Source organism: Strix uralensis, chromosome 2 (genome assembly GCF_047716275.1).
Source record: "Strix uralensis isolate ZFMK-TIS-50842 chromosome 2, bStrUra1, whole genome shotgun sequence".
NCBI classification, from domain to species: domain Eukaryota; kingdom Metazoa; phylum Chordata; class Aves; order Strigiformes; family Strigidae; genus Strix; species Strix uralensis.
In genome coordinates, this window is record NC_133973.1 from 33,724,176 (window position 1) to 33,749,997 (window position 25,822).

A 25,822-nucleotide genomic window follows, 5' to 3' on the forward strand; every position below is an offset into this window, starting at 1 on the left:
AAAATGACCAAAGAATTGTTCATAAGGGACTAACAGGAACGTGACTGCCCCTGGAAAGTCTTGCCTCCTGAAAAGGGCATTGCTAATATTTACAAGCTAACAGAAGGTTGTCATTTCACTCCATTTATCAAAGAGCACTGACAGTACAATAGCTATGTTGAATGTTGCTTTGAAATCCTCTTAAGATTTCAAAGGGACTTCAGCCATACTCATATACTGACTTTTTTACAGCTTGAGAGAAAGGATAAATAACAGTCTTTGTCTTAAAGAGCAATCAGTTTACACAAAATCACACAGGAAGTTGTGGTGAAGCTGACAATGTTTCACAGATTATGTCCCATTTTGTCACCTGCATCACAACACGCTTTCTCCTCACTCATTATCTATTGATTACATTATATGATGGTCATGATAGATATGATAGCCCACACTGAGTTGTAATTAATAGCCTACTGTTCACTCAGTTCTGTTACACAATAAATACACTTATGCATTATATATTTATTGCATTGCATATTTGTCTATCCACATAAATTAATAATAGAAACCAGAAACTAACATTATATTAATTGTTTAAACACTCCATAAACTATTTTTTCTATAAAGAAACTGTGCTAGGTACAGGCACCTGTTGCATACTAGATAACATTAGACACTGCGTGTTACAAAGGACATGGTTATCCACCACCTCTTGTCCACAGTCTTCACTATAATAGTATCAGCCTCTTCTCAATCATCAGTCTTTTTGATAGGGCAGGTCTGTAGCTTTTACACACCTGCACTGGTTAATGCTGCATATGCATTCATTCATTTACAGGAATCAACAACATCTGCATTTCATAAGCACAGTTAGATACTAATGGTACTGGCTTTTAACAAGCAAAACTGGCATTGTGGTTACCTGTTGATGACCACCTCAGAAAAGGAAATCATTGAAACGTTATATAAAAGATGATGCAAACCATAGAAATATCCTGTCTGGATCAAATTTTGCCATCTTAGACGGTAGGAGTGATTTGACTTGCCTCATGGACTTGAGAGGATCCCTGCACTTATGACCCAAAATAAAGTCAATTTTGTTGATTTTTGTATCTTGCCCTTTAGCAATCCTCAAACATTTCTTAAAACCTGCAGGCCAAAAGAATTAAAGCTCCAGTTATGCATATCTTCATTGTTGTCCCAGGAGAGCGTAGGCTTAGTAGACCTGTTCAGAGTACGTGTAGCACCTCATAGCAGAAGAGGCATTAATAGCAGCTAGGAACACTTTTATTCAGAGGTATGACTGGAAGGATTGTTATCTCCTTAAGCAACAAAAAATGTAATGTTTATAACACCGAGGATGTAGGGACATAGACCTTTGCCTACCAGAGTTTCAAATCCTCATCTCTGAAGACATTGCTGTGACCACTTAGGATTTTGTTGCTTTGAGGGGGTAGGAAGTGAAAGGTAAACCCTGACTTCTACCCTCCCAACCACTGCAGCTGGGCACCATAATGAAAAATATGAAACAGAAAAAGAGAAGAGCCCTTTAGTCATAAAACCAGAACATGTCTGCAAAAAGTGAGCTGGGTCCAGGCCCCACTTAAAGGACAGCAACATGGATGCTGCATGCACTACTCACTGTAGCATTCATTCAACCATTCAAGAACCAGGGCAGACTGCACAGATTTTCCCCTCCCCAGACAAGTGCCCCAACCATTGAATGAGAGGAATTATGTTCCCTCCCTGTGACTCAACGCGTCTTGTGGTTTCCTGATTTTTAACTTTGTTTTTGATTAAACAGAAGGGGTCATTTTTTGTGTGAGCTGAGTGAATGGCCTCTGTTGACAATTATAGGATGGAATAATGGCGACCAGGCAACCAGAGCAGAAGAAAGGGAGGAAATGGGAGTGCTGGGAAGAGTGTGCGAGAGCTGCGCAACCCCTGCCGCTGGAGGGCAGCAGTCCTACCTGGCCCGCAAGAACCAGACCGCCAAGCATCTGCCTGCCGGTAACAGGCCGCCAGCCCACACCGACAACAAAATTAAGCTTCCGTTATGGGTCCACATCCCGCGGATGCAGATAAGCACACGGGGTTATGCCCACGGCAGACAAAGCGACCCTGAGCGAGGGACAGGCCCTCGCAGCCCGCGGGAGGCGCGGGCAGGCCAGCACCCCCCGCCGCCTCAGCCGGGCCGGAGGGGCAGGCCCGCGGCCCGGGCGAGCAGCCGCCCGCCGCGCTGGCCCAACGCTAACGGCCGCGCGCCCCGCCGCCCTGTCACTGACCGGGGGGCGGAACTTAGGCACACGCGGAATTATCGGGGCGTTCCGCGGAGCGCCCAGCCTTCCTCCTTAAGCGACACTCCCCATTGCCGCCACCGGAGAACGAACGCCAGAGGGGGTACCGGCCTCCTGAGTGAGTCGCTCCCCGCAGGCTTCGAGAACAAGACAAGCCCCCACCCGCGGCGCTCACCCCGCCCGCCGACACCCTGCGCCCCGCTCCGGCCCCCGCGGCGCGGCGGCCGCCTGCCTGCGCATGCGCAGCTTCCGCCGCCCGGGGCTTCCGGTAACGGTGCAGGGCTGTGCCGAGGGAGGGATGGATGGCGGAGCGGCGGCGGCGTTGCTGTCCTGCCTCCTGGTCGTGCTGCCTCTACGCTGCGCAGGTGGGGCCCGGTGAGCGGGCACGGCACGGCACGGCAGCCGGCGGCTGGTGCGGTGCCCGTTCTCAAGGGGGAGGGCGCCGAGACGTGGGGGCTGCGGGCACTCCCAGTTCGGTCCTGCAGTGGCTGCCCGGTGCCGCGGCCTGCGACTCTGTGAGGGGGGACGCGGGCCTGGAGCCCGCGGCGGGGGTGCCAAGGCAGCCAGGCCCTGGGTCTGGATAGGTGGGGGTGTCTGCTGGGTTTCCGTCGGGTGTCGGGGGTTTTGCTCTACGGTTAGGTAGCTGTCTTCACCTCGTCTGCTTCAGGCTTTCCTGCTGCTTCTGGATCCTAGAGGCTGAAGCTTAAGCGTGGAGCAAACAGGTTTTTGAATCCTATTGACTTGCTTGAAAGGCATCTCGTTCTAGCCTGGCAGAGCCTAAACAGGGAAAGGAGAGGAGTGAAGTTGCCGCATGAGGATTTCACCTGACATCGTGTAACGTGCCTCTTCTTACATCCTTAAGCAGCAAGAAACAACTATTGCAAAAGGCCTTTTTCAAGGGGAAAGTATTGTGCAGCCCAAATAAGCTGTAAATTGCCTATAAATTACCAGCATATTTACAGAACATCCGACACGGAAATACTGGCTAAGCTAGTTTGGATAACGGAAATAGAGCCATGGGGTAGTGTGTGCACGCTGCTTCTGCTGCCGCCTAAACTCTTGAATTCTGCATAAAATTGTATTGTTCTAGTTCGGCATACCGAAAAGAAGATTAGAGAGAGGATGTTTTCAGGAGTCCATACTTTGCATTCATGGTAGGTGATTCAGGCAGAGAAGCAGCTCTGGGACCTCTTTCTTGGTTTTCTTTTGGCCGTTTGGTTAGTAGGTGAATTCTTTGTGCATCAGCCCCAAATTTCATCCCAAAACTGGAAGCATTGTGATACATACAGCTACGTTGGTTAACCCACACATATTGTAGCAAACAACTAACATGCCACATACTATTTCTAGAGTTAGAATTAATTGCACTGCTACAGTCACCTCTCACCTTCTGTCTTGTCAAAACCAGCAGTTCCTCTCTGCTGCTCCTCTATAAAAGCTCTTGCAGTTACAGTTCTCCCTGCTCTAGAGCACCTTTCTGCCCACAGGACCAGTAACAGTTGGGTCATTTTTGATGTGTGTTTGCTTGTGGCTTTTTTTTTTTTTAATGTCACATGTAACAGGTCTCCTTTCCTTCCTATGCTGAAGGATTGACTTAAAATTTCCATCGATTCTGCCACATACTTAATGTGATAAGCAGCGAGCCATTATGTACTCTTAATGGAATTTCTCTTCGTTGTCTTCTGAGGGAATAGCCTTCTGTCTTGCTAAGACCGCTTCCTTCCCTTGTTCTTCCCTTCTGTTGCTAACTACTTTCTTCTGTTCTGTTGTTCTCTTTTGTTATTTCATAAAGTTATATAACTGTGATTATTTTCAACCATCATTTATTGAAGATATTAATTGAAAGATTACAAATTGAGTAGTGATGTTTATTAGAACAATTTTGTATTTAGTTAGTTTATTAAAATTTGACAAGGGAAGGAAGATAGGCAATTGTGCTAAAAGCTTTTCTTGTCTTTAATCTCTTCTTTCCGTAAAAGTCTAATCTTATATAATGTCCTCAGCACCAAAGTGTTGTCATGCTTTAAGTGAAGAAACATGAATTAATTTTAAAATGTCTGGCTTTCAATCATTAGTAAAATAAACCAGGAAGAACTCTTGATTTTTAGATATTACTTTGCATATCTGGTTTCTAGCTAAATCACAAAGTTTCTTTGGTAATTAAACATTACTGAGTTTAATCCTTCATTCCTCAATTTCTGTTCATTGGGATTTAATAATTTAATTTAGGGAAGCAAACAATGTTACAATGCCTTGTAATTCATGTGTAGAAGTGTCTTGTAAACTAGACTTCTGTTTATTAATCTCAGCTGGAGTATAGGGATTTTCTGAAGTGTACTGTTTCAAGCAAGTTCAATCATTTGGAAAGAATACAAAAGAGAACAATAAGTCATTCAGAAAGCTAGAAGATTTGGCTTAAAACGAAAACGAAAAGATTTTTGCTGACGTTCAGTTTTCTCTTTATCATTAGTCATGTTTATCATAGTTTTCAAATATGTCTGATGTAAAGAATAATGTGCTTTAATATCCGTAGACAAAAAGTACACGGGTTAAATGTGCTTAGAGGCAACATAGGTTAGACTCTGGGTTTTGCAGTCTGTAACCTCTTTGTTGTCCATGGACTACGAACAACAACTAAACAAGCATTCTTTCTGTAAGGAAGCTTAGATCTGTTCTGCAGAGATCGAGACCTCCAGTGAAATCTACTAGGAAATCTGATTGGGAGTTCTTTGCTTTTGATTTATAGAAAGCTTTCCCTGATCTCTGACGTGCAGAGTAACGACTTTACAACCAGTAAGGTTATAAAGAAGGTGTGTTTATTCAGTGCTGGGTGCACGGGGGATCACTCCTCCACAAACGTGCACATTTTGGGGCGAAAAGCAGCTCCTTTCTATAGCGTAAAGCGTTTACATATTCATTATAATCCTGAGAATAGGGAGAGATATTACAATTAGTTTTGAGAAATCATTATCATAAATCCCACCCCAAGTCCCTCCCCGTTGCGCCTGCACAGTGGCTCCTGGTGGTCTTGGGTGGGGGTCTTCAGGATGAAGATTGAAGATGCCTCCTCTTCCTCTCGTAACTTTTCACCCAATTAGGTCTTTTCAGCATGTCAATTTAGCATTCTTTGAATCCCTGTTCCTTATCTTGGAACTCAGTAGTTGCAGTTCCTCCCTTATCTCAAGAGCCCATCCTGCTGAGAGCCCCCCTGCTGAGAGCCCTGCATCTATTTTGTTAAGGTTCTTCACTTCATCTCTAATGGTAAGGATATCAGAATATTTCAGGAGATTGGAGGTCTGTAAAAATCGATTATGCAGTGGTGGAAGCCATAGAACTTCTCTACGCAAACATCTGATGATGTACACAGAATTGGCCACCTGCTTTCTCCAATGTCTAATATAGGTGATCTTCCAAGGTTTCTTCCAGCTCAGTTTCTGTGCTTCCAGTATACGAATGGGTGATTAGGAAGTGTTAAAAAGCAAATTGGGATCATTAACTTTTAACAAATTTCAACCAAAAACATTCCTCAGACTATAAAATTATAGCTTGCTCTCTGATTATATCCCACTTTATACCGACAACAGGGGAGGGTGTAAAAGGTGAAAGAGCTAATTGTGACCCGGAACCCTCAATAAATAGGTATTTGAATTTGGATGAGAAATTTGATTTCCTGGTTAAGAGAGTTTGAACTATCAGGATTGTCTGTCAGGACTGGGAGATCCTTCTGAAGCAATAATCTGATTTTCTGACCAGAGCAAGGAGGAAAGTACCTCATCAAGCTTGAGAGAGATCTACAAATAGTATTGTGGTTTTTTTGACTTTTTTTTTTCTGTTATGTTTTATACCACATGAAGCCAGAAGGCCATCTAGTCCGGTGTTCCTCTACAGCAGCAGTTGGTAGTTGTGCTGGATTTGTGTGGCGGGTTTTTGGTAGCTAGGGAGGGGGCTACAGTGGTGGCCCCCTGTGAGAAGCTTCTTGGAGCTCCCCCAGCTTCCAGTCAGACCTGCCTCTGGCCAAGGCCGAGGCAGTTAGCGATGGTGGCTGTGCCTCTGTGATAACATATTTAAGAAGGGGAACCTGGGAGGAGAGGGAGGAGTTGGGAGGAGGAGTTGGGAGGAGAACGCTTACGTGAACACCAAGGTTAGTGGAAGAAAGGAGGAGGAAGGGGAAAGAGGTGCACCGGTGCACCCCCACTGTAGTATCCCATGGCGAGACATCAGGGCCACCCCATGCCACCCATGGAGGTTACTGGTGGAGCAGATACCCACCTGCAGCCCATGGAGGACCCCAGGCTGGAGCAGGTGACTGCACCCAAAGAAGGCCGGGACCCCATGGGAAGAAGCCCCTGCTGTTGTAGTTCCTGGGAGGACTGCAACATGCAGGGGTGACCCATACTGGGAGCAGCCCGGGAATGGCTGTAACCTGTGGGAAGGACTCGTGTTGGAGAAAGTTCATGGAGGACTGTCTCCTGTGAGAGGGGAATCTGAAAGAATGTGAGGAGTTCCCCTTCTACCCCGCCCCTGCTGAGGAGGAAGAGGCACCCCCCATTCCCCACACTGCTGGGGGGGCGGAGGTGGAGAAATTAGGAGCAAAGCTGAGCCCAGGGAGAAGGGAGGAGGGGCTGGGGGGAGGTGTTTTTAAGATGTGATAAGCTTCTCACAGTCCTACTGTGTCTGAATTAAATTGATGTTCTTTTTTGTTCCCCTAATGAGTCCGTCTTTTGCCCATAACCATTAACGGGTGGATCATCCCTTCGTGTCCTTATCTTGATTCCTGAGCCTTTTGCTTTATTTTCTCCTTCCTGTTCCTGAGGGGGAAGGGATGAGTGGCTGTGTGGTGCTCAGTTGCCCTCTGAGCTGAAACCATGGCAGTGGTGCAATAGGAAAGAATAAAAAAGCAAGTATACAGTGACACTTCACAGTGTAATGTTACAGCAATCTATAACATCAAGACTTTGTATTTGACTCTGAATTCATAAGCCAGGTAAGAGCTGAGCATTCACAGAGTCTTAAGAAAAGGAATTCCACAGATTGACTAAAAGTTCAATGAAGCAGCAGTTTCATTTGTTTGCTTGGAGCAAGCAGAGTGGTGGTTGTTTTAACGCTTCTGCCGTTGTGTTAAGAAGACAGCAAACAATCTTTTGCCACTTGCATTCGCCATGCTACTCATTAGGTATCTGTAAATCTGTCATATCCTCCTCTCAGCCTCCTTTTGGGGGCTGAAAAATCATAGTCCAATTCCTCCCAGGACAGAAGCTGTTCCATACCTTGGATTGTCCTTGTCACTGTTCCCTGCCTTATTCTGTTCTGCTGTCTGCTTATGAGAGTGGGCACTCTAGAGCTGCACGTGGTATTGAAGATAAATATATAATGAATTTATATGATGACATTAAGCTTTCAATTTTGCTCCCTTAATTCCGTACCAGTTTCTAACTTATTTTTCTCTGCACTGCAAGTGTTCACACTTGTACATTGTTGTTGAACATAACACTGAACAACTTCCTGAAAATTCCCTGAAAACTACAGGGTCTTCTCTGAGTAATTGGTACAAGTTACTTTTAACCCTGTAGTGGATTTTAAGTTAATTTTATAGGTGATGTCTATGAATAGCATGTTTCTGTTTATTAAAGTTGTATAAAGGCTATCATGTGCCACTGAAAACAGCTCTTAATGCCTTGTTTCAACAGTTTGTAAGGAGGATTAAAAAAGGGTGTCAAGATGGAGTCCAATCTTGTTCAAGGTTCATGAGGAAGAGGCACTCTCTGAGAAAGAGGCAGTCAAATCTGAGACTCGTGACAGTCATCTTTTGGGCCTTTAACCAAAGCTGTTCTGGAATAAATCCCTTCTAATTCACTGTGTGTGCTCTTACTTCAGGTCTGGAATACTGTATCTTCTTCCAAATGCCAGGATCCAGAGCTCTATTTTCACAATATTGTTTGTATCCAGAGGGAGGATATGATTATTTGCTGTAGTATTCCCTAGGTTTAGAAAAAGCTGGCCTAGCTTAAAACATCAGTTGGATATCTTACATCAGCATGGTTCTTGTAACTTGGGGAGAAAGTATATCTGGTTAGAACATGAATCTTGAAACTACTTTGTTGCTGTCTCCAGACTTCCTTTTTTTTATCTGACCTCAAGTGGAAAAGGTCTAATAAGAATTATTGTAAAGCTTCATGCTATCTACAAGGTAAGTATTTGAAAATGTGGGAAAGATACTTTGGAAGTGCAGTAAATATTTGATTTTCTACCCAAGGCAAATAAAAATAATAGTCTTAACATATGGTAGTATTTTTTTACCAGCATTGGATCTCTGTAGGTGCAGTGTGGTTCTCAACTAATACTATGTTATCTAATCCTACCTTCTTATGGTTTACTTCAAGGTTCTATGTTGTTCAGGGTAAAGAATGTCCCTTGGGAACCTCCTGTTGTAAGGACTTCTGTTTAGTACTGCCATGGTAGGATTTTAAACCTAGTATGTGTGCTGTTAGAGAATTGGGGAAACCGAATCTTGCATTCTGTTTGCTTTAGGAGACTACTCAAATGTCAGCAGTTGAATTACATTCCAGAAAGATGCTTTGAAACAGGGTTTCTGTCATACTGTTTATTTTTAAGCAGACCGAGTGTATGAATGATATTTTTTTAAGTTTCTGCAAATATGTGAATACATGTATTTACAGGGAAAAGGACTACTCTGCCCTTTGGAAGTGAAATGTGTCAATTTGTTGATGTTTCTTTAGAACTGAAAGTGTTATGCTGTATCATAACACTTAAATAATCTTCCACTAGTTCATAAAGCAATGAATTTTACTAAGCATGATTATAACATTCAATCTATCAGTTACTGTAGGTGGTGGTATTCTTCAAACAAATTATTACATACTTTTTTCAGGAGGCTCTGACAGGCTTGTGCTTTCTACGTTAATAGCAGAGTTTTGCTTTTTTAAAAATTATTGTTAAAGCTAGTGGAACACTTTTGTTCCATGCTTTTTGATTCGTAAATTTAATGCAAACGTTCTCAAAGAAAGTGAAAATTATGTTTTCCCACTAAGGCAGTATTTTCTTTGTGAAGGGATATAAATATTCAAAATTGCTATTATTTGCCAACGTCCAAAATAGCTGCCTTTGTTATCATAAGCTTTTTGGCTGAACTGTAGCCATCTGTTGGATAAATATCTGAAGAAAATTAGTTATTTCCTTTGCTCTCTTATTTTCTGATTATGAAATGTAGTTTGGCATTCTCTGGGCTTATCTTAGTCTGTCAGTTTAGAAGAGTAACAAATGCAGGTATCATGGAAATAAATTTTGTAGTGGGATCAACGAGGTTTTATTGAATTATTTTCCTTTCAAGTTTTGTGCTTTCAGGAGTTATTTCCAAAAGTCAGTAGTCTGTGGATACCACTTTAACTCTGTTCTCCAAAAGGAGTTTGCAGACTTCAGTTTATAGATTGTTTTTCCACACACATTTCCTTTTTATGAAGAGAACTTGGTCATCATGTAAAATATGAAATGGTTTTTGCAATGAAGAGCCACCCTTAAAATCAAATTCAGGATAACCCTTTAGATGTGCAAACAGACTTTGGTTGCCCAGGTGAAATAGGATGTATTTGTTCTGATTTCTTCCTAATATAATCAAATATTAGGCTGACATCAAAAAGCACTTTCAGAGTCACTAACGTGTTTTTAGAAGTTGTATCTATTGGGAAATGATTGATAGTGTGACACACAACTGGTTAAAGTAGAAAGTCATCAAGTGGTATGTGGTGATTTTTTTTTTTTGAATTTTTTAAAATTATTTTGTTGATTTTCTCCCCCCCCCCGCGACATGTTAGAAGTTGAAAGTGCATCCTCAAGTCAGAGGACAGAGGTGTGCACTGCATAAATTGCATGTAGCCTGGGTTGTCAAAGATACCTAGTATAGGATACCAGAAGGATGTAGATTAAGTTTAAGCTCTGTCAATCTGGATATGGCTGCTTGGTTGGTGGGTTTGGTATAATTTCAGTGATTTCTGCCTGAGTGTTCCTCAGTTCATGCATATTGCCTGTGCCTCCACAGTGTTTCCCTTTGCTTTGTAAGCCACAGTCTGGTTTAATTTCTAGTACTAGAAAACTTACAGTGCAAACTTTCAGCCCTGACCGTAACTTTTTAGCCTCACTGCTGTGAAGCAGTGCCAGAGACTGGTGTGAAATAATTCAAAGCAAAATGTGCCTTATAAGTAGCTAAATTTCAGTTTTCATAAGTGTTAGAATAATTTCTTCTTCCACAGCATTGTTGCTCTCATCTGTCCTCTGATACCTGAATTGTATACCAAATGGGACACCTAGGATTCGGCATATCTCAAAGTTAATGGTAAAGAAGTCTTCTTTAGGAAATGGAATATAAGATAATTATGAGGCAGTTGAGGTTTTTTAAAATACTTTTGAAAGGTGAAAAATAAAGGAGAGTGCTATCCCGCAGATGATTCTAGCGTGCATGCTTCCCCCTGTTGGCAATCTGCCTGTTAAGCCTTCTCTTCTCATGGTCTGGACCATACCTTGAGGGGGAAGCGTCCTGAGACTTAGCTCTTGCCCTCCATAAATCATTTTATTGCACTGTTCTTTGTGTAAAAGAAAACACAGGGTTACCATGAGCAAGATACAAGATCTGCTATGTGATGAAGCCTCACTGAAAGGGATTTATGTTCAATATGTTGAATTTATGGCAGTAACACGTGACATAGCACAAGTCTGCTACGCTCAATGTATTCCACAACTCTGAAATGACAGCGTTAGGTCAATCCCTACCTAGCACTTTGCAGCTGAGATCCAGATGTTGGATCCAACCGATAAAAAACTGGTTTAAATGCATTCAGACTGCTTATAATCAATCCGTAACAGTGAACCCAGGCCTTAAATGTTACAGCTGTATCTACCTTTTTTACAGGAATGTGGGGAGAAAGACTTTAAGCACAGAGGAAAGAGCTGTGTAGTCAAATAGGCAAAGGAGCTACCTGATACACAGCTCCTGAGCTATATATTGAAGTGCTGTTTGAGTAGGGTGGCATTTTCTTAACTCATGTTTATTGTCATTGCATTTCACAATAACTTTCTACTTCCTTTTTAACAGAAGTAAGTTGTTATGTACAAATTATTTATTCCAGTATTTATATACCTTTATGTTACTTTCTTGTAGGCCAAACTAATCTGAAGAGTCCAGAGGATGTTCAGGTCTATGTTGTAAATTCGAATTTCACTCTAAGGTGGAACTACACTGGGAATGATACCAATGTGACATTTTCAGCTGAATGCCGGTGGTAAGTAGTAACTTTATTCTGAGCCAGAAATGTCTTACCTTATTTGTGTAGAAGAGCATATTAATTAATTATTATGCTTCTTGATATTGCCACGTAAAATTTCTAGAGACGTTTTGAAATCCAGAAAGTAGAGGCCAGGAAGATTAAGTCTTGAAATGTAGTTGGATCCTAGTATTGTCCTTCATTTGTCTAATTCGTATGTAAAATTAGATTGTTCACTGATAGCAATGTGTCATAAATGCAGAACACACTTGGTAGTAATGCTTAGTACTAGAGTGGTTCTTTGAGAAGATTCAGTGATACACTAATTTTTGTTCTTAAAAGTTTGCTTGGTTTTCTTCAATTGTTTCATATACCAACACTTAACATGCATATACATATACATTTGGTATTTTGTGTCACTTCCCTGACAAGTAAATATTAAAAACCACTTCTAAGATCAAATCACTTAAGAAGTTTTTGATTTTAGGATTTTCTAGTGTATGATTTTTGGATTTAAAAAAACCAAAACCAGTTCACCTTCAATGTGTAGATGAGAAAGAACAGCTTTGAATATAGTCTCATTTTAATAATGTAGTAGTGGTCTGAAAGATAAGATAGGAGTTGAGGATAAACAATTACTCCTTCAAGCCTCTGTCTTTTTTTTTCGGTCAGGACATTTTTAATCTCTATATGAAATGTCTCTTTCTTAAATAAAGTATGAATGTCTCTTAACTCACAAGAAAAATAGCTTCTGTAAAGCTAATTATTCCAACATGTACTGCTGAACTCCCGTTTTCTCTGTTGAGTTTTTCTTTTCCCCTAATCTACATTCCTTGCTAATGTTAGAATTGGGGGGGTTGCTGCTTTTATGATCTTTTAAGCACTTCATTCTATCAAGACTTTTAAATTTCTTCCAATTAATTATAAAATCAGACTAGGATCATGTACTAAGGATATAATTCTGGATTTTGACAGTTCTTTGATGCTGTTTCCTGACACTGTGTGTTTACATGATGAATAAAGTAAACTGGTATGAGACTCTGCAGACTGATAGTTTACCTTTGGTGATAAGGCTAAACTAATAAATTAATTAAATTAATTAAATGGCGATATGAATTCCAGGGTAACTAAATAGATAACGCTGATTACACTAGTGCTGGTGATAAAACAGCATTAAATGGTGTGACATTTATTAGCATTAAGAAGAAAAGGAAGAAGAATCTCAAGATTTAAATTGTGTATTGGTTTTATTTTTGGGGTGTTTTCTCTCTTACAGGTTTGAAGGTTATGAGACAGATAAAACAGAATGGAAAGAGTTGTCTGGGTGTCAAAAAGTTACTCGCACGGAATGTGACTTTTCCTCAGCAATAACCGAATACTATGATACACATCATGTGCGTATAAGGGCTGAAAGAAGGGAAGAAGTGTCTCCATGGTCTAGCATTTTTGAAATGATTCCATATTGTATAGGTACGAGCTCTATATACTGTAATATTTTTACTTAAATGTCCTTCAGCACATTACTGTAGAAAAAATGCATGTGGCTTCCATTGCTCATAACAACATGAGCTAGTGGTTTTCTCAACGTAATATAAGGTCTTTTCAGGTCATTGGAATGTTATGATTCTCTCTTTTGTGGAAAGAGGAAAGTATTCAGAATGATACTGTTTTTCTGACAGAGTTTTCTGTCACTCCGTATTTTTCTAAATTTCAGAAAAATCCTTTTTGACAGTGGACCTTTCTGGAAGTTTCTTCTAACCTTGTGACTTTTCAGTAGTTACATTATAGTGTGGTACTGAAGCCTTCCCTCAATGTTGGATTGATTTGTTTGAGCTAGGTTTCTTGCCTTGCATGTTTTAGAATAACTTATACTGATTTTCATTGCAGACTCTGGAAAACATTCACTAGTAATATTGCATTTTAACTACTTCTTTTAGAACCAGGTAACGGTGGTTGTTTTTTATGATAGATTTCTATTAGATGCTGCCTGAGATTCATTAAAACAAAGATCCTACAGGCAATTACTGTGATCTCGTTACTGCCTCAGAAGTATTAAAAATAAGATCCTATAGGCAGTTACTGTGCATTTATTAATGTAAATTTTTTTTTTGGCATTTTCTTCTTTAAATAGTCATACTTTTTTTTCTTTTAATATTTGCAGCTCAGATCGGTCCCCCAGAGATAGCGTTGCAGTCCACAAATGGAGTCATAAAAATTAAGGTTTCTCCTCCAGAAACAAAAATGTGGATAAATCCTCTAAATTTTAAATATAATCTAGTTATCTGGGAAAATTCGTCAAATGCAGAGGTATGGTCACTTTTTTCCTTCTTAACCTTAGCGTAACTGTCGGAGATGTACTTTAACTGCTTCACGCTGTAAAATGGAATTGTTCAATTATGTAACTGTGTAACTGTCGCTGTGCAGTTTACAAGTTGGGAGGGGGTGTTTTCTTGGGGTTTTTTGTTTTTGTTTTTACTAGAAGATTGTATTAGATATTTTGTTATAAGAGTTTGTATTTCTGTTCAATACTGGATCCACTTTCTAATGCATGAGGAAGAAGGTGAAACCATCTCAGATGTGTTGGAGCAGGAGCCACCCTCAGCAGCAGGAACAGGGAGGGGAAAAGGGTTCAAGGCAGTGGGAAGAAGTGTTTACAGTAAGGCATAGATATAGGGGAGGGAGAGGTAAGAGATGATCTTGCTGAGACCATATAGCTTGACTACAGCTATCAGTACACTGTCCTGTGTCATTAAGTTCTTTGTTTTACACTGTAGGTTGGGATTTTTTAGGGATTCTTTTGAGGTCTTGTAATTGTGAACTAGTTTCCAAGCTGTAATTGTGCATCTCGCACAGCAGATATAGCTATTCTGTAAAGACCCAAGGTAGAAACAGTCTTTTTTTAATCCTTTTAGGAGAATGGGTGCCAGCTAGAGTAGGGTGGTAACTGAAGAGATACCTGTGTTAATTTGGAAGACCTAGTCATAACCATTACACATCAAAGGGGGAAAAAGCTTTAAGTTAAGTATAAGCCATGTACAAAGGTCAGTCACTGGAAAGTCTAGTAAACCAAAAGCAGGGAGATAGCAGGAGGGGGTAGTGTTCATTCAGTGAATTGAAGGACGGAAGTGTACTATTTCTCTTCTCAGTATGTGCCTGAATATTTGTGTGGTGAGTTCTGTGTCACGTACAGCAGTGCCAGAATCCCTCCCTACTTTCATGTGTTAAAGGGGCGTGACACAGTCCTTCTCAGTCCCGTGGCTACGCTGGAAACTTACCTTTAGCATTTATTCATCTAATATATTGTCCTTCATTCCCTACTTCAGCATTTTTGATGGCATATTCTATAAATGGGCTGAAGCCTGAGGAAGAAAAAAGATACTTTAAGAAAATCAGCTCATCAGGAAGAGCAGTTATCTTCATATGCTCTTTGCAATTGTTTTTTACAGTTCAGAAGTCTAAGTATTTTTCCTACTGACATAATTGATGATCTTGCGCCAGTCACTACCTATTGTTTGAAAGTTCAAGCAACAATTCCTTTGGACTTGAAAGAAGGCTTATTCAGTCCCATTCATTGTGTAAAAACTACCCGTAAAGGTACAGAGTAAAATCTTTTTATCTTAAAATGATTGCTCAAGTTTAAACTGTTGGAAAGGAAATTGTTCTAAAGCAATAGGAATATGTGGATGTGCCAGGTTCCTACTCATTTTGGTGTAACAGCCATCTTGACGGTTATGTACATTTTCTGTTTTAAATCAGTATAAAATATGTCACCTATCAATATCAGAGTTTTGATAGTACAAAAAGGTTTTTGCTCTAAGGCAAATTCTGTTTACTAATTTGGATTGCAAAAACTACTTTCTGTATTGTGGAAAACTGGATATTATTTATGAATTTTTAACTTTGAATCAGGAGGAAAGGGATGTGTGTGTAGGCAAAAGAAAAGCTCTTTGTATACTTGGCATTAAATGAATGCGTATGAAGTTGAGCTAAGCTTAAAACAATATTGTTTTTATGCAGGCCTTGGTGAATTTATTATTACAGATTCTGAAGAATGGCTTAGTGACAGTTTGCCACCCGTTGCTTGTTTTGCATGTCTAAATATAAATTCTTTTGTGTGCTGTTCAGGTGTCAGTTTAAGTACTTTAAAATGTTTATTTCAGGAAAAAAAATAATTGTGGGAATGTAGAAAGTCAAACAATAGATTGAACAGATGGTATGTCAAAATTACTTCATGTTTACATGTGTATATTTTGCACATTTTTGTCATTGAGTTACTGCTGAACAAGTTTATTTCTACTAACCTCAATGTTTCTGTACTTATTTTTTCTTAATTGATTTTTAACTGATTCTTTTTTATTAAAGGCTTAATATGCTGTAAATATCACAGACTTTGATTTGCCACCTTTATAATGAAAACAGACAATTTTTGTTGTGAATTAGTGAAAGTGTACCATGACCATTTACCTGAGAAATGCCCGTTCAGTGAGAAGTTTCTGTACATAAATCTTTTCAGTAACTGTGGGTTTCCTTTCCTTTTCATTCTCAGCAGTGAATGACCTAGTCTGTGCAACAAATGTGAGCGTTTTTGCTTTGAATATGAAATTTTATCTGCATTGGAATAATCAGTATAAACAACATGTGACCTACAATGTACAGTATCTGATGTGAGTTAAAAAATTTCCATACCTCTGTTTAAAGGGGTTATGTCATTCTGAATGCCATCCATTGTATTTTGCAAATAGTTACTAGAAGTTAAAGTGAAATACTTAGCAAAAGTTACTTAATGTATACCTTGAAACATTGGGTACCTCATCTGGACTGTGTGGCTTTTGCAAGGGTTGCATATAGCATCATACCCTAGAATTTCAGGGTACTAGACTTCTTTTAGGAGTGTTAAATACCTGATGGAATGGACTACTACATATGTGCTAAGTAACACTTAAAAGATGTGAAGTCTGCATTGCTTCTTAGCTTTTGGAATATAAAGAAATTAGATGACTAGAAGTGAGCAAAAATGCAGCGTGTTCAATGTTTCAATTCTCAGCATATTTGATTACTTCTGGTCAGATCCCTACATGGAAGAAAACCCATCATATCTATAAACGTGTATCTTAATATCCAGTTGTGTCACAAATATTGTGGCCAGCATCTAAATGAAGACTCTAGCATTCTTTTGGAATTCATGTGACGTGACAGAAAAATAATCGACTTAATAGAACTATATGAAAAATCTTAATTTGGATTTTAAAAATTTCTAAAACTGATATATAATTTTTCTATTGAGGCTTCATTAAAGCACTGATTTGTATTTTTTCTGATCCAGTTAACTTCATTGTTTCAGTTATAAGTGAAAAAACAGTATTCTAAATATGAGAAATTTCTAAGAGGCCCATTCTTCCAAAAATAAAAAAACCCTATGTAGCACAAGTGAACCTTCCTTTTTTTTTTAGAGTTCAAGGACCTCATATGAAAAACTGTTAAAATATCTCTTGCAGGGGATATCTAAAGAAACTTCATGATGATTACTCAGTGAAGTGGCTCAGTGTACCCAGATGTGAAAACATCACTGATACACAATGCAATTTCTCATCTATCATCATTGGTACTTCTGGATTTTATTATCTCCGTGTGCAGACCGTGAATGAATATAATAAATCATGTTTGTCTGATGAAGTAAAAGTAGATCCTCTGATAACAAGTAAGCAAATGTGTTTTCTTAAATTTTCATTTGTCAACAACTTTGTACCTACCTGATGCTGTTATTTGCCAAAAGAAACTTGCTAGATTAATGAAACCGAATACATAGTTCCCCTACAGAAACTGTTTTGGGAATCCTGGCCTCATCAGGTTAAACAGGAGTTTTTCCATGGTCTTCTCTATTTGGCATAGCCAGTATTTCACTATATTTAGAATCGTATCATTTGCTTTACAGAATTCAACCACAAAGCATTATATGCCATTTTATAATCTCACTGTATACTACATTAATCACTGCGTGAGATTGTACTAGAACTATCCCTAGTCTGACTTTTGCTATTGACAGGGAGCACTTCTTGATAGCTCAGAAAAACATTGCCAAAGTCAACTAATTTTGGAATCCACTACCTCTATTTTCTTGTGCATCTACTCTCATCTCCTCCTCTCTACCCCTCCACAGTGCACCCCTGAATCTTGTGCTGAAGCAGTATTACATTGACGTACAACCCTGAAGGGCTTTAATGATAGTGACATCAAAGTCAAAAATATGCAACACTTTCCAGAGAGAAATTATAATCATTTTTATCTTTGCACTTTTTTGATTTTGTAAGAAATATGACCTTACTAAAATGTTTGACTTAAAGTTATCAATCATAAACGTCAAGAAATATTTATCTAGTATGTAGGGTAATATTCCATTGCCTTCTATACTGAAGATGGAATCAATAACTATTCTATATGTCAGCTTTCCTTTGTCCAAGCTCTTGATAATTAGATAATTCTTTAATAAGATAAGTGACCTAGGTAAATAGTTCAACAAAAGAAAACAAACACTTTAATGCTTCTCACTTTTCAACTATACAACTGTGAAAGGGGATATATGTTAAAAAGAGGGCCTATATCCTGATGAGATTAAGCAGTGTTTGTTAGTTTCACTTTGATTTGCAGAGAGTTAATCCCACCATCTGTGTATTTCATGTCACCAAAACTTGCAGAAGCAACATATGAATGTGGAAAGAGAAAATAATTGAAATGTGTCTCAGGATTTGAAATTCTGAATAAAGCTATAGTCGTTAGACTTTTAAATATATGTTTCTTAAAAATGGTCGTAGATTTAAATTACAATATTTTATGCAATATTTATTATTTGTATTCTTTCAGTCTTATTTTTAACTTTTATTTTTAAATGTTTTAAGATGAAATTGGCCCTCCTGATGTAAAGCTGGACATCAGTGATGTTTTGCTTCATATCCAGATTTCTCCTCCAGGAGGATCTGAGAGTGAAGTCATGAGGGACCATTATGACTTGTCTTACCGGATTCTGTATTGGAAAAATTCGTCGAATAATGAGGTATGAACTAGTTAAATCTTATAACAGTACATAAAATTTGTTATGACTTAAATACTGAGGTTGAGTTCTCAGGAAGCTTATTTTTGAGAGGCGCATGTATGGTGTATCAGTCATGCAATCAATTTTTTTTCCTGAAAGATTCTTTCAAAAATCTGGCCAAGACAACTTTTATCACAAAGTAATTGAGATTTTAGTCTTTTTCCATTGATGTGGCTGTAGGTAATAATTTTCAGAATTGCACTGAGTTTTGTACAAGCTGCTAAATGGCTCACTTTTGAATAGAAGTTGTAGGGTTCTTGTGATGCCATCTTTCTTACAGTATGGCTCTGTGTACTGTCTTAATGTAGCTTCTGGCCCCTCAATTTCTTTATTTGCAGTTTTATAGGTATATGTATCATAAGACAATGAATTCTTGCATGCTTTTAGCTCACGTTTTAATGGATCTTTCTGTATTCTTTAAATGCTTCTTATAGTAAAATATTACACAGTAATCGGTAAATGTGTATGTGTAAATGCATGGAAGAAGAGAATAAAACAAACTGCAGCAGGAAGAGAGGAAGAGGTTTAATTTTGCACACAGCTTTGAACTGTAAAATTTCAGTGTGGTGAAAGCAGTAGGTTCTTGCCGATTAAGTGTTCCCTGAATGTGTGATTTCGTTTATTTAATTCAAGTGCAGAATAGTGTCTGACTTCTTACAGAATTACTTCTTCAGCAGAGGCCAAAATTCTAGTCTGTTTGAGTGACTCTTGTACTATTTATGTGCGTCTTATTCTTCCAATTTTTCTTTTTCAGGAGGAAATAAAAATGAAAGAGATAAAACAGACAATAGGGACAGTCTCGGATCTAACACCCTCGACTCTGTACTGTGTAAAAGTACAAGCATTCTCAGAATTTTACAACAAAAGCAGTCATTACAGCAAAGAGGAATGCATCAAAACACCTGGAGGTAGGAAGAGCTTGGGAATCCTTACACCTCTGGAAGTAAAATTGTTAACCCTTCAGAGGCCCTTGCAGGTCTCACTAGTTAAAAAATATTGACTTAATGGCCCCACAGAGTTAGCAGCTAGCTGGGCAGAGATCTGTATCAGCAGTCTGTCACTTTGCTGCTCTGTGTTCTCTCCTATAGCTAAACTAATAAACTGCTGCTGTTCTGACCCAATCAAAATTACATCCTGGTTATTCCATGACACAACTTGGTTTAGAAATTCTCAAATTAATAACTGTAATGATTGTGAACTAACCTTAGTTCTGTACTATGACTTGTTAATAGGCAAGCTTTAATTTCCAGTACTTTTAAGATATTTTTAGGAGGGTGCAAGGGATTACTAAATGCTCTATCTTCAAGAATATTTTATTATTGAAATTGTCTTAATTCTTCTGTGAATGAATTCAGTTTTTAAAAATCCTGTGCTAAAGTGTGAGGAGACAAATCATCAGACTCATTATAGCTGAAAGCTCGCCTTTGTGCAAAACGAGAATACATTTGTAGATGGATTACACGCACTCAGAAGTATTTTACCAGTTAGTTATTAGTCTTCCCCACATCCTTCTATTATAATGAGCCTATTTAAGACCAAGCAGTACATTCAAGACTCTATATTAAGAGATGCAGTCACACAGATCATGCCCTGTACTTCCCATACATTCTTATATCCCAGTGTGGAAATCTTTCATTCTCTGTAAAGTATCTCCTGGTATGTATTAATTTTAGTATGTTCAAACTCCCTTCAGCTGTTTGTTTGAGATTAGTGCCAGAGAATATGTTGCAAAGCAGAAGAGTGGAGGGGAAAAGGAAGCTTGCAAGACTCAAACTTAAGCACTGAATAGCTTATGACTCTACAGACAAAAGGTTTCTTTGACTACAGTATTTTACTATCTAGAGCTGGATTCTGTCACATAAACTCCTTCCACCATAAGGTCCAACCCTAAGTCTTAGAACTGAACCTAGCCTGTTAAAAGGTTTTCCACAGTTCCTGGGTTAATATGGGAATGCAGGACCGTAGACTTACAGAATGGTTTGAGTTGGAAAGGACCTTCAGAGATCACCAAGTCCAATGCCTCTGCCACAGGTAGGAACATCTTTCTCTAAATTAGGTTGCCTAAAGCCCTGTCCAACCTGACCTTGAACACTTCCAGGGAGAGGACATTCACAACTTCTCTGGGCAACCTGTTCCAGTGTCTGACCACCCTCATTGTAAGGAATTTCTTCCTTACGTCCAATCTAAACCTACCCTGACTTTCAGTTTAAAAGCGTTGCCCCTTGTCCTGTCACTACAGGCTTTGGTAAAAAGTGTCTCCATCTTTCTTATAAGCCCCTTTTAAATACTGAAAGGCCACAATAAGGTGTCGCTGGAGCCTTCTCTTCTACAGGCTGAACAACCCCAACTCTCTCAGCTCCTCTTCCTAGAAGAGGTGTTCCAACCTCCTGACCATTTTTGTGGCCCTCCTCTGGACCCACTCTAACAGGTCCATGTCTGTCTTGTGTTGGAGGCCCCAGTACTGGACACAGCACTCCGGTTGGGGTCTCACGAGCAGAGCAGAGGGGGAGTATCACCTCCTTCCACCTGCTGGCCACTTCTCTTGATGCAGCCCAGGATACGGTTGGCTTTCTGGGCTGCGAGTGCACATTGCTGGCTCATGTCCAATTTTTTACCCACCAGTATCCCTGAGTCGTCCTCAGCAGGGCTGTTCTCAATCCCTTCATCCCCCAGTCTGTATTGATACTGAAGATTGCACCATCCCGGGTCCAGGATCTTACACTTGGCCTTGTTGAACTTCATGAGGTTCACATGGGTCCCCTGCTCAAGCCTGTCAGGGTCCCTCCAGATGGTGACCCTTCCCTCAACCTAATCAACTGCACCACTCAGCTTGGCATTGTCAAGTTGATGACAGCATGTCTGAGCACTGAAGTGAAATTCATCTCGCCTTTCTATACTGGCAAAGTCAAATCTTGTGCTCAGCTAGTGTGTAGACTACCAGCGTAGAAAATAACTGGAATAACCTTAGGACTGATTTCTTAGATAAGCATCTGAAAGGAATAGATGCTCACTGGAAGATCCTTTTTTTTCCTCTGTTGGCTGTGTTGTAGACATCTGAAGCTTACAATTGGAGTTCCTCTCCTGTCCAAGAAACCATTTGGATGCTTTCAGGCCCCTGATGACCCTGCAAGTCTAGGCACTCTAATAATTTCCTGGCTAAATAACCATGGGCCAACTTCACTGCAGTAATTGCCCATTCTTACGCCTTTATCTCTGCCTTTTTAAAGGAGAGAGCTGTATCAATTACATACTGTGTTCCTTGGGGTTACACCCTGTGCACAAGCAGTAGCACAATAAATTTACGTGCATCAGGTCCTTCATGGTAGCTGTCTACATGCAGCCTTTTTGTTCTGCTGTCAAATAGTGACATATAACTGGGAATAACTGATCTTGGTTCTGATCCTGTCTGCAAATGCCTGTGTTCTTATATTGGATAAATATTTTATGCTGTGTTTTTAATAAAATTATCTAAGATATTGGAATGGCATCAGTTTTGTAATGATCATGGCTGGGTATAGCACTGTAGAAATGTGAAATTTTATGATAAATCCTGTAGCAGATTTGGATGTAATCTGTTCTTTAATCTTTGCTGTTTATGACACCTATACTGAATGTGTTTTATTCACTTTTTTAGATAAAATTTTACCTCTGATCATTTTAGCAACGTTTGTAACTGCCCTGATTGCTGTCTGTCTTGTGGCTACAATACTTGTTTTTGCCCTGTATCAAGCCTACAGTAAAATCAAGTATGTGTTTTTTCCATCATGCCAGCCTCCTTTGAACATAGAGGTAAGATGATATGTGTTTTTCTCATTCATTAAGAAGATGCATTTTTAGAAAAATGAATAGAAAATATTATGAAAAAGTGTTTATCTGTTATCCTGTGGTCTTATGGGTATGCCAAGATTAATTGTATATGTTTTAACGAAGTGCAGGAATTCCTATGGAAAAAATGGGTAGTACCAATTTCTAGAATTCTGCAATTAGCAAATATTTTAACTTTTATGTTTTTTCTTCTATCTGTGCAGAAGTATTGCTAATGATCCTTCATTCCAGAGAGTGTGCATGTCATATCTAGTGTGATAATGTACTTTTGCCTGTTATGTGAGACCAGAAATGTTTTCCCATTGTATTATCTGGAAGAGCATGCTCTAGCCTTTTTGTTGTCCTTTAAAACTCAGAGGAGGCAAAAATGCAAGCCCAGTCTTTAGAGGAAATTTTAGTGAAGCAGGCAGAAAATGCTTCTACCATCTCCTGACCTAGCAGCCTCAATGATCTCTAAAATTGCAGATGTTGTCGGATTTCCAGCTCAGCTTGGCACAAGTAGTACTTAGTAGGGATCCTGTTCTGGAATGAACAGGGCAACATGTAAATGTAGGTGTATTTTGAAATGTAGCAAGAACTGCTTTTCATTGTGCTTTCTTCTGTGTCTCTCAGAACACTGATGTTGAGCAGGGTGTGGCCTTCATATGTGTGTCATCTTCTCACTGAAGCTCCTAGGATATATACTATGCAAAGTTTTCTGAATAAAGTTTTAATTTAAAACCAGTGTCATAGTTTACAAGGGCCAATCTGAATTTAATTTAACAACATCTTAGCTGGTTTGTTCAGTAGAATACTGGCAACATAATTAATGCAATGCATATTTAGAACCTTTTGTGATGGATTTGATATAAATGACCACTTCAGAAAATAGGTGTAAAGCATGTAGGATACACAGCAGTGCACTGTTGGGAGCTGTGTAAGGCTTGGTATCCTGCTGCAGCAGTTTGCCTTCTCTGTCTTCTTTCAAACTTTGCTTTATAACTGGTAATAATTTGTAGACTTTGCAAACACATACCTGTCATCCCTGTGCTACCACATGATCTTTGGAAGTGTTCTAAATTAGGACTTTCCTTTTTGTTCTTCTGTGGCCTCCTAAGGCTATAATCAATTAAATACTACAATTATATAGATGATGGACAACTATGAGCATAACAAAAGAGTTAAGATTAATGTTAGAGTAATTCTTCAGTGTTCAATTATATGAATGCAACTAAACTTCATCTTAACTTTGAGTTTGTGAACTTGGGGAAACAAATGGCATATTATAGGTAGAAAACCTCACGATGCTTCTGCATACGATAAACCGGATTTGTACAGCTGTAGTGTTAAGTGGAATCATTATCTCAGCGTTATGTATGAATGTTCATCTCTTTCTTTTCTGCTTCTCTTTTTTTGCAGCATTTTGGAGGACAGCTCTTCAGTAGTCCTTATCTGTCAACTACAGAAGAAGTAATAGAGAATTGTTCTATAATTGAGACCATCATCATAGAAGAAGTAAATCAAATTGATTTTAAAGATGACAAACATTCTAAACAGAGCAGTCGAGATTCGGGAAATTATTCTAATGATGATGATACTTCAGGGAGCAAAGTGTCAGAAGAAATGGTAGAAAAGGAAATAGTATAACTTTTAAGAAAATAAAATTCATGTATGGGACTGGCAGCGTAATAAACACTTAAAACTTCTTTATTGTGAAAGTCACAGCCTAAGGAAGACAGTGTGACTTTGGGATCTTCGTCTTCAGGTTTCCAAATCTGCACTTTGTTAGTTGAAAGTTACATACCCTGTCTGCTGCAAGCTGACTGAAGTTAAAATACAATTGACTTCTCATACCTTACACCATTTTGACTGACTCTTCATCATATGATACAAAGAATACCATCTGCGTATGGAGGAGCAGACTGTACACTTTATATACTTGAACCTGATAACCTCAGTGAACACCTGCTCTGTTTCAGAAGAAGAGTTTCTTGCTATCTTAAAGGTGTTGAATGCCAGTTTGTACTGTGACAGAAACTTTAAATTCCAGTGTTGAATCTTACGATGTTTACACAGGCAGAAGGAAACTGATGCTGGATACAATTTTAAGAACCTTTCTGATATTCTCTTCCAGCCCCTTCAGGGGCAGTGCTCTTTGGCTCAGCAGGTCCAGAGCAAGAGATGCAAAGGGACTAACAGTAACCTCAGTGAGGTGGCTTCTCTGAGCCTCCTTGTAGAATTCCTTGTGGCCATGGCTGTGGGATGCTCCCAGTGGCCACTCGCTTCTTTGTGTGTCTGTGTCTCTGCATCAGGGTGCTCTTCTCCCACAGCACTCGGTAATCTGGGTGATTTGGGGGTGGGAAAGGCAGGAAGGAGGTTCACTTTGCTTTACTATAAAGAAAAATTTCATAGTGGAAGCTCTTTGTAAATAGAGCTTGGATCAAATTGTTTTGCACTGCGTTTAGGATAAAAAGCAAGAAATGTCCAAGCCAAATATACGCTGCAAGAAGAAACTAAATAATACTGTTGCTTTAATGACAAGGCATGTTAAGAGGCATATTCTTGATTATTTTCTTACCCATGGCTAGATAACCAGAAGTGTAAAATACTTACTCCTAATTGAATTGTATTTAGAAATGTGAATCTCTTTTAACAAGGAAGAAACTTATTTCTATAATTAGAAGGACCCAAGTTGAATGTAGAAAATGCCTTTTAACAAATGGTGAGGATGCTTGTCATTCAAAGCTTTTTCAGCTTTTTGGTTTTGCCAACAGACTTTTCTTTGTACAAATTATAAGGATATGCTGCAATAATGTTTCAATTTGCATACCACTTTCTTATGAAGTAATTTTTAAAGTAGCTTATTTTTTATGAAGAAACTGATCTAGAGTAAACTGGTTTTGAGCTTCACGTGGGCATCTGTTTATTGTAACAAGCAACTGTTGGTGTTATATATATTTTTTTTTAATTTTGAGGATGTGATCTAATTTTATAAATTTTATGTCCTTGTGTTCATTGAAGAACATAATAAATTTTGCACATTTATTATTTTATTCCTTTTTTTGTATTTCCTTTTCATGTATTTTTGATGTAGTGACGTTGAAGCTATACCACGGAGACTTAGGAAGTTCCCGGGAGTCTTCAGTTAGTGTCCTTCCTAAAAAACCCAGTGTGAATCATATCATATATAAATTTAATTAGGGCTTGTGTGAAATGTTGCATGATTTACACAAATTGGAAAGAAAGTGCTAATTCATTTTCTGAATTGGAGCTTAAAATGAGAACACTGAACGTGAGCATTTCAGTCACTATGGTCTTTGGTAAATAGCTTTCATCTGTGAATTATTCCGAGATACTTAAATGAAAGACAGTACAAGGTTGTC

The 25,822-nt window shown here is 39.1% G+C and overlaps 1 protein-coding gene across 3 annotated transcripts; it reads left to right on the forward strand.

Annotated features, from left to right (window-relative positions):
• Positions 1–2,483: 2,483 nt before the first annotated feature.
• On the forward strand, positions 2,484–25,492 carry IFNAR1 (interferon alpha and beta receptor subunit 1). Of its 3 annotated transcripts, none has more exons than XM_074858226.1 (11): positions 2,484–2,641; positions 11,446–11,566; positions 12,825–13,018; positions 13,710–13,855; positions 14,995–15,142; positions 16,095–16,212; positions 17,044–17,246; positions 18,442–18,596; positions 19,390–19,543; positions 22,270–22,424; positions 23,859–25,492. In XM_074858226.1, exons 1-11 carry the CDS (start codon positions 2,515–2,517, stop codon positions 24,084–24,086), a joined length of 1,749 nt encoding a protein of 582 aa, XP_074714327.1. In that variant the 5' UTR covers positions 2,484–2,514; the 3' UTR covers positions 24,087–25,492. The 3 variants fall into 3 exon arrangements, with proteins under 3 accessions (XP_074714327.1, XP_074714329.1, XP_074714328.1); XM_074858228.1 differs by having other exon boundaries at positions 22,297–22,424; XM_074858227.1 differs by having other exon boundaries at positions 16,098–16,212.
• The last annotated feature ends 330 nt before the right edge of the window (positions 25,493–25,822 follow it).